Genomic DNA, 9,933 nt, shown 5'->3' with positions numbered 1-9,933 from the left:
ATGCCAGTGTCTTTTTTTTTCATATCAACTGTGCAAGTGCACAGAGACAGAATAATGAAAACCCGCATGGTCCAACAATCTTAGCCTAGAGGAAACTTACTGCAGTGGTGAAAAAGTTTCAACTGTGCTCTTGTAGCGTAGAAACACACATTTCCACTCAATCCAAAATAGTGTTAGTCCTGTGTTGTACTAATGGTTTAGTGAGCAAATGGGTCAAAGGTCCTGTTGATCTTGAAGAAAGTGATTTAATGTTCCAAAAATTCATTACACAGCTTTTTTTCCCCCTAAGGTTTGTTTTCACAATTAATTGTATTCTCCTACATCCTGTTTGCTCCAAATGAAAGACAGGTGTTTTTGAATAAAGAAAAAAAAATGCAATGAACCTAAAGAACGTTGTGTGCAAAGCCAACAACCACACTTTAAAGTTTAATTTAATTTTCATTTATTTTAAAAGGAAAATATACAATTCAATAAATACTGTGGCAACAACATTGTCAAGGTGTCATCAGCATTAGAGAAAACATGAAAACACACGCAGGCAGAAAACGACATGAAAGTTTTGGGTCACAGCACTGGGACATTTTCAAACGTATGTTACAAGTGCGTCATTGCCTGTGTTTTTTTTTTTGAAAACAGAAATTGCATTGCTCCAACACTGGCCGTCAGCACATGGTCATTTTTTTTAGACCCTGATGATGCACGATAAAACAAGGTGTCTTTTGGTGCAAAGAAAGACCAGAACAAATCTTTCTTAGTTGTGTAACCTTGACTAACAACCAAACTAAGATGTTAACAGCACTGTACATTAAGGCAACATTAGCAATAGCTGCTCTCTCCTGGAGGTGAAAGGTCGATGCTTGATGACTTAGTACATTGATTATAATCTTAAAATACACCATTTGCTAGTAGCACATGGAAAATCCAAGGGGTAATTAGTTGGCAAAGCTAGCAACCATTTGGCCTACAAATGAGACGGGGCCTAGTGTGAAAGATGCCACTTTGGATGGCTTTTGTTAAAGAGCCAACGCAAAATAACGTTTTCAATGTTAATAATTAGTATCGTAACAAACAACAACAGAACACCTTCTTGATCGAGACTTACAAGCTTAATTTTATTTATCACAAAATCGGGTTGGCGGTCACTGACAATTGTCGTCAGTCTTTTTATGGCTCCAAGTACGACACACATCATGAATAAATGCAACACCACCTGTTCTCACCGAATCATTGCATATTTTGTTGTAACTTTTCAAGGTAGCATGAATTGTTGCAACCTCTTGTAGCAATTGAGTTAGCTAGTTAGCTGTCAAATAGGCTGCCAAAGAAAATCGAAAAAAGAAAAAAAAAGGAAACAACGTTTGGTACAGGACTAACAAAAAGAGGTTATCATAAATATCTGCTGACACCATAGATTGGTGTACAGAGGAAGGAATGATGAATGGACCCTGTTGGCTGCAGCAGCCCCTCATCTTTGGTACCTTGGGAGATTTGCTATCACATATTGACATGCTCAAACTTCTCAAAGAATAGGGATTAGCTCACAACCTTAACGAGTGCTCTACTTTGCTAAATGTTTAGTTGTTTTGAGGATTGTTGGACTATCATAATTCCAATTACAGAAGATATGGAAACATGCTTCCTTTTCCATTTAATTTTGACATCTAAAATGAATATTAAATAAATCTATAAGAAAATTGATGACAAATTGACTTCATTTAACCGAACTGCAAACACCCAACCCTAGTGCAGACATGCAATTTCCAGAACAACCAATCATGGGAAAGTTCATCACCAAGGACTTCACATTTTACAACATATCGCAGACGGGACAAACAGCAGCTTTGTTGTGCAGGGCTGCCATGACTTGACGGACAATGTGTTTCTCTGAAGCTCAGTATCAACCATATCAGCACCTCTTTGCCCCTTTTTGTTGCGACCCACCCATACACCCACATGTCACATGTTCTTATGAGGGTTCCAATGACATCACTTCTCCAACTTAGTTCTTGTGGGCGTGACCTGCCTCAGCTTTGTTCTCCCGCAGGAAGCAGGATATAACCAACTTCCCCAGCAGGTGGCACGCTGATAGATAGCTTCCTCGACAGCCGGACTTTGACTCGTCATTGGTGCGGTGTATTCCATAAACTTGTAGATGCGTTGACTTTCCAGACACAAAAGAGGTCTTTCCCATGCGGGAAAGATGCATTCCCTGTAGCTTCTTCCTGGCTGCTCCATGTTCAGTCCCCAATCCCGTCAGGCTCTTGCCCCTCAGTCACATGACAGAGCAACTTCTGGCCTTGTCCTTGCGGAGGTCTGAGGCTACAGCTGTCAGGTCGGGTCTACCAGGCATGTGGGAAGTCCTCTTGCTGGCACGGGCGGTCTTGCTGCGCTTGACATTTTTGCCATTTTTGTTGATGCAGGCCAGCGTGGCCACGTGGAAAATGTCCCGCACGCTGTTCTCCGATTGCTGAGATGAGCACTCGATGTATGGCGCAGAGATCTGCTTGGCCATGCTGGAGCCCTGTGGTGGCAAAGTCAATGATAGATGGGGGCGGGTTCTGAGCTTCCATCATAAAAGGAAGGAAACTTGAGCATACCTGGTCATAAGACACGGGGGCCTGCCGGTGGTTCGAGAGCTCGACGAGTGTGTTCAGGTCAGTGCGTAAGTCTGACTTGCAGCCAACCAACAGCATCTTTGTGTTGGGACAAAATTCCAGTATCTCCCCCTTCCACTGCAAAGAAACACACAAAGTCTCAGTTAAGGAGTTGATGCGGGAAGATAAGAAATGTCTGCTGGTTCGACGAGGGAAAGGTTGATTTCTCGCTGGATTATAAGGTGCAAAGGTCAACACTGCAACTTCCTCTAGCCCCAAGGGCTTTGAACCCTGGGGTGGAGGTGGAGCTACAAATAATCTCCATGTGTCCTTCCTGCCAACAATAGACGCGCTGTGATGGATGGACAGTCTCTTCGGGCTTCGGCCAAATCCGCCTCTCGCCCAGGCGACTGTCAGTGGATCAAGTTCATCAAATAGAAACGGGAAATCGTGTTGCACAATAACTCTACCTGATACGTTGACTGATTACTGTGGCAGACACATTCTACAAAAGTTGTTACTGCCCAACTGGATATGTTTAGATTTTTACTTTGGAAGCGTTTAAAATCCTCCCTCCTTTCCAAGTCTGGCACATGCTAGGGAAAAACTAAATACAGAAACAAAATCTTACAGAACATTGTTCAGTGCTTCGCAGCAAAAACTCCGTGCTGTAACTTTTACTTAAGTGCAACAACAAACAAGTATAACAAATAGTAGCAAGTTTTTATTTCGCGGAAATACCCTTAGCATTTCTTGAGTAATCCTCTTTCTGAGAAGCAGACATTCCACCAGTCTGATAATCGATGTGATTTACACCATAACGTGTGGACGTCAGCCAGAACAATCACAATCAGGAGATACAAACCACAGCAGCTCCACACTTCCATATCACATCAGTGGAATTGTGTCACTTCCTTCTTTCAGCTAAGTAACCGAGTGCCACGTGACATCTTGACTGACTTCAGACTTTTGATCCAGACAGGCTTCTTGGCCGCACATCAAACACAACCAAAGTCTGCATTGTTGACACATACAAAAGACAATTTAATCAAAGACAACTGACCTTCTTCAGAACGCTGTCTAGAGTTTCGGGGCGACTGATGTCAAAGCAGATGAGCACTGCATCCGAGTCTGGATACGAAAGAGGTCTCACATTGTCGTAATACGGAGAACCTGAACGAAAGAGAAAAGAAGAGATGAGATAAACACACGATTTGCTCTTTTCGGGTGGGAGAGTCGTTGGCTGCTCAAGTGAGAATGCAATCAATCAAACAAACAGACACAAACCACCTTATCATTGTTGCTGGGGAAATTTGAGTATCGTCCTAGTCGTACGATATTTCTCAAACCTGTCCAGTCGGTTTGTGAATTGATCCATTTGAGAATTTTGGTCAAATGTTCTAGAGAGAACATTAAAAATAGTAGACAACCATTGATCTGGCAGATTTCTTCTAGCGAGCAAGTTTAATTGATAGTACATACAAACAAAATGAAGAACAGGAGCAAACTAAGACATGTTTCGTAATTAGTTTACTGTAGAAGCTATTTTGGGATCAGCCAATCTGGGATCTCGTGTCATTGGGAAAGAAAAAAGGAAATCTGCCGGGATCAGACAGGAATAGTGTGAAGTCCTCCTCACTTAAGGGAGGAGCCCATTCCCGATCTCTAAAAAACAATGATAACCATAGAAAGGAATGTACTTTAATTGATTGCATGACATAATCCATAGCAACTGAGAGAGCAAAACAAATAACACAAAAAAATGTGCTGACTATGACAAGATCTTTCTCAGGAAAAAAACCCTGCCGAAAAATAGAACCTCAGAGTGAGGGAACTACTCCCACCTCAAATTGAAGCCATATGCGACGGAGACGCCCTTTCGCCCCAACAGACATCATGATCAGGAAGTGTCGGGGGGAGGGGTGGCGGTTGTGTAATGTCAAGGTGAGTCAAGATCACATGACAAGTTATGGCCGACCACACACAATTGGCTGCAAAAAAATCTGGGGAATTTTGTTATGGGGAATTCAAGTCTCCCCTGGGAGGTCCGTTTCCAAACCGTGAGCAGCCAGGAATGCACACAAAGTCACACACATATAAGACTCTTGATTCAAACAGTCTTGGTGGGCCACAATGGAGGGGGAGGGGCACCATTCAAACAACTCGTGCTTCCTTTCAGGTGAAATAAAACAGCCACACTGGCTGATTAATACATGAACCCAGTCACCCATCGGGAGAACCAGAGTTACTTGAGGGAGCATGTGAAATAGCGCTTGTCATCTGTCCTTTGTGGATGGAAAACAGAAGTGTCCAAATTAAGCAAAAACAATTCAATTATCAAATGGATCGCATCATTTTTCGAGTTATCATTTAGCGACATCTTTTAATTACATTCAATAATTAATTTCTCTCATCCTTTGTTTATAATTTGTGTTTAATCAAATCAAGACATTTGCAAACATCTGCTTTTGCTTGAGTGATATTGCCTAACTGTTCAGTTGTTTTTTTAATCACTACAAATGGCAAAAAAACTAAAATAATTAGTTAATAAACTGTAAATGGACAAAATATTTTTAAATATACTAAGACATACGATTGCATCCAATGAATCGATAGAATACATCGATTCGAAAAAAATTCGATAGTGACATGGTGTAAAATAATAAAAAATGTTTCACTTTTGACCCGACAGTGATAAGTACAAAGATAGAGTACTCCGTATTGTGCATCAAAGAAGAATTTTAGCATAAACAATGTCTAAACAAACTATATGGCCACAAGCTGGGTCTGCCACAATGAAAATCTAAAAAAATCTTTCTTCACTTTCTCTAAACAAATATTGCTCTGCTGAAGAATTATGTTGCCGCGTGGAAAACTGGATTTTTTCCAAACAGCGCATTATAAATGCTGTCTGTAGAACTTGTTTTTTTTAACCAGTGTTAAAAATATGCCCAGTGATGGATCTTTCTGTGGTATAGGAGGCCATCTTGGCAGCATGTTAAAGAAGTGGATAAATGCCCGTTTACATTGAAATATTATGGGGTGTGATGTTTGAGGGATTGAGCCGCGTTGCGCTCTGGTTGCAGCCCTGCGTTCCACAATGTTACTGCTTCCAAATGTTGATCCAGGGGTGCCGATTCTATGAAAACATTTCCACCAAGGGCTCCAGTTGAGCTCACCACAGTACAGTATAAAACATTCAACTGATCTGGTTGATGTTTTCACCACAGGGTGTTGTAGGCCAAGGTACAGAGGACTGGTTTTGGTAAACTATGACTATTTTGAAAACAGAAATAACTCCAGAAAAAGAAATACATAGAACACAAATGAGCAGACTTGAACTGTGCTGCTGGGTGCAAAAGTTGCTTTGGTTTGGCCATAACTAATTTGAAAGTATGACATGGTCAGTGTCATGCTCCGAACTATACAAAACACATTCCTATGTCGAAAATGCTCTGCTTCGTTTTCCCATGAGTTTTGTTCAAGGTTTTTATAGGTTTCATTATTAAACTCTTAGCAGCAGACATTATCGTCCCTTCACATCAAGAAAGAATTTGGGATTAACCACAGGAATCTTTTCCCCATCTTTCATGGCTGTCACGTTCAAACGCAACCGCATCACACATTTCCTTTTTTTTTTTTTCCTCAGCACTTCAGTTGCTGGAACCAATCATTGGAATTACCGTGACTGAAAGGGATAGAGACAGTTCTGCAAAAAAAGTGCTTTTAGCAAACCGGTAAAAAGAAACACACACTGTGTGTATACGTTGAAAGACATCAGACCAGAAGTGTAAATGAGGAAAAATTTGGACCGCCTTCACCTCTCCCCCTGCCCTCAATGTGTTTATTTTTTTTTTCACACTCGGGCCTGTTTCTCTTCACAGCAACTGCAATGACAATGGCCATGTTAACCTCAAACCTTGTGGTGCTCCGATACTAGTTTGGAATGCAATCCATCATACTGACTGTAAACTCTTGTCGACAACACTGCCTTGCGTGTGCTGTATGCACGTTAGCCTCAGCAGAGGTACGGAATGACCTGTTGATTAAATGCATAGCTGTCATAGCCGAGCTTGAGCAGAGGGAGGGATTGTGTGTGTGTGTATGCACAGGTGTTGCACCATCTGTGGAAAAACAGATAAGTATGTTCTAGGCTTACAGAACTTGTATAGTACATATAATCACTCACTCAACGGAGCCAAAAGGTCTATGCAATAGTTCTTCATTAATCCCAATATAAGGATGCAGCAATACTACTAAGGTTATTTGTGATGAAAGATGTTTCCTAGAAAGTCTGCGTCACCTTCTTTCAAAGTAAATACAGAAAGGCATCTTAACAATGTGTGAATTTGATGAGTAATTTCAGTCTGAATATTGGTATCGGAAAACATGCACATTTTGGCATTACTGAACATGATCAAACTAAATATGTCTATGTTTGTGGAGGGTTGGGCATGACTACCTTTATAGAAACAGTCAAGAAATCTGGGGGGAAAAAAATCGTAAAGGATTGAAATAAAATAGAGACAAACTATTTATTCAGATAAAAACCACAATTGAAGTTCGTGTTTGAGGTAAAATAGCTTTCCCATGATACTGCCCCCAACAAGGTGAGGCCGAGGGCATTGCCTTTCAATTTGTGTATGCTGGCTTCTACTGCCAATTGACTAATTCATCCATGATTGAATTTGGCTGTGTAGGACTAGCCAACCACGCCACTTCAATTTCACCCTGCTAAGGATCCGGACCTGTGGACACAATAGACTTCTTTGTCCAGGGGTTGGCGAAACCTTTAGTCTGAGGAATGCCAGACACGCAGCTCTAATTCGAGTTCTGAAATGCGATCCGATGCAACAATGGCTTGCAGAGAGGGGAAGGGATCACATTCCCGGAAATACTTGTCACGATGCGGGAGGCTGATCTCGGTCCTACTTTGACCTGGGCTCAGACTGCAGGTGTTCACTCAATTTAAAATAAATAGTGCTCACTGGAATGAAGGCCTCATGGGCAAAATGGAAGGCAGTTCCTTCTCTCAGGGGTTTGCAAAGGTGAAGTCAACCCCAAGTTTTCTTTACAAGATGTTGAATGTACCTCTACTAGTCGAAACATAGCATTTCGATTAGTATTGTGCTTGAAGAACGAGTTGAGCAGCAATATTCAGCTGTTTATTCATGATTTTGCCACTTGAAAATAACATCACAGTTGCCAGTTCTCAACCAATCATAGCTCAGCTTAAAAAGAACTGGTGAGCTGTGATTGGTTGTGACCTGTGGCGACTGAGGTCATTTTCAGTCGACAGCAAGTAGCAAAATGGCCGCCGTAAAAACAGGCGGATTTTGACGATCTGACTAATATCCCACAAACAAAACATTAATCCCAATGACGTGTTTAGACCAGTTGGGCTTCACAGAACATTTTACGACAAAGAAGGTTTTGGGGGTTGACTTCCTCTTTAACGACCCGAATTAGTCCTATCTAGTCCTCCATCGTTAAACACACACCGCTTATTAGGTTGCCCATCAGGACACAACAAAGACTCCCTACAACCACCATATGTGTGTAGGTGTTTTCTAGAAAGGGGGTGGGGGAATCAGAGATTGTGTTTGACTCCATTTGTGTGCTTTGGTCTTTATCTAAGCCCGGCGGTCTTTGTTTGAGTGCATGCTTGGACATAGCTCATAATGGATCGATTAGGTGGCTCTATCAGCAAGTGTTTGTGAGCTTGGGTGGGTGTTTAATATGAGGTGGGGTCAGGTTGACATCTCACAATGTCAAAGGAAACACCTCGAAAGATGCAAACATAGTTCTATGAAAGTTAGAGAAAGGAAAAATGGCTCCGGGCGACAGGCCAACACAGCGCTACAAAACATGCTTTCTTTTTTCCTTTCCTTTCCTTTTCTTCGCCTTTCCCAAGTCACACAAACAGTGGGCGTGAAGGAATTTCAAATGCTACCAATATTTAACAGATGTTTCTTCTCCTATTTCCCTCCAAGAAATAAGTCTTACAGGGATTCACCTTTGTTTGCAGTCTTGCTAAGGCAGATTGCATATTTGGAGGTCTAAAAAAAAGTTACTGCAACACCTCTGAGGAATTCCAAACCTGAGAAGAACAACAGCTGGCTGGCTGCTTGGCCCCACCCATGCCCATTTTCAAACCCCCCCCTCCTCAATAGACATACTACATGCAACATATGCTGCACTTGCGCCTGACGGACTGACTGCTGAGCTTTTCACTGCTCGGACATTGATGGATGCGAGATGGGTTGTTTACACCCCCCAACACAAACACACGCATACACAGGATGCTTCAGCTCATTTGGCCCCTGATCGTAAACCCTACAAAATCGGGGTAGGGGTGAAGAGGCAGTACATGTGTTGCAAGACTTCACTTTTCTTAAAACTAGGCACAGTTCCAAAAGTGTGTTATCCAGATGACCATTGTGCCTCTTTGTTTGCATACTTCGACTTTACAAGTCGGATGAAACGGTTCATATTCTTATCAAGGATTAATAGAAAAATGTCAATATTTTATCCAGGCTACATGTTGGGACGCATCAGGGGAACATGGTCTACACGTCCAGTGGTGATCAGGATGAGGGAACAATAGGCCCTCCACACCAAAACCTATGTGACTCCCAATCAAAGCATCATAATTTGACACCAAAAATAAATTAAATAGCTTCATTATTTCTTATGTCCTCTAAAGAAAATGCGTTTTGAAAGAGTTAGGGGTCAGCGAGAAAGAGTTGAAGCATATTCATATTCATGCGCATGCAAATGTGGCCTGGTTACCTGAGGTGTCCCACAGGCTGAGTTCAATCCTCTGTGTGTCGATTTCAAAGCTGGCCGTGTAGTTCTCAAACACAGTGGGGACATAACTCTGATGGGAGCAAAACGCAGTGCAATATTAGGACGAGAATCGCCGCATTACCGCACGCATGCACGCCCTAAATCTCTCCACGCATCATAGAATGGAGGATGAGTGCACGGTCATCGTTACTGAAGGTTTATTTGTGCTCTTGAATTCACATCATGCATGTCGCTAAAGGTTCTTACCTCAGGGAAACAGTCCTTGGCGAACACGTGAAGCAGCGCTGTCTTCCCACACTGGCTGTCTCCCACCACCACGATCTTACACTTGACACTCGGACTAGGATCCATGGCGGATTTCACGGAGAGTTTCTGACACGGGCGTCTTTCCTTCATTGATTCCCACCGGGGAGAGTGACTGTGATTTAAAAGCTAAAAAGAGTCCGACGTTTGCTGCGTGTGGATGCTTGACAGCGCCTTGCTGACAGACTAGTCGAGTTGTCTGCGCCTGCTCCAAGCCGGTGGAAAC

General features: G+C 42.3%; 1 protein-coding gene across 1 annotated transcript; it reads right to left on the bottom strand.

Moving 5' to 3' along the window:
• Window positions 1-425: 425 nt before the first annotated feature.
• On the bottom strand, window positions 426-9,933 carry rnd3a (Rho family GTPase 3a). The gene is made up of 5 exons (XM_061271634.1): window positions 9,651-9,933; window positions 9,387-9,474; window positions 3,658-3,767; window positions 2,598-2,732; window positions 426-2,521 (listed from the first exon to the last, which is right to left on the bottom strand). The coding sequence occupies exons 1-5, from the start codon at window positions 9,798-9,800 to the stop codon at window positions 2,273-2,275; spliced, it is 732 nt and encodes a 243-aa protein (XP_061127618.1). The 5' UTR covers window positions 9,801-9,933; the 3' UTR covers window positions 426-2,272.

Source organism: Syngnathus typhle, linkage group LG2 (genome assembly GCF_033458585.1).
Source record: "Syngnathus typhle isolate RoL2023-S1 ecotype Sweden linkage group LG2, RoL_Styp_1.0, whole genome shotgun sequence".
Taxonomy (NCBI): Eukaryota; Metazoa; Chordata; class Actinopteri; order Syngnathiformes; family Syngnathidae; genus Syngnathus; species Syngnathus typhle.
Note: the sequence above shows the minus strand (reverse complement) of the source record. Positions and strands in the feature narration are given on the sequence as shown.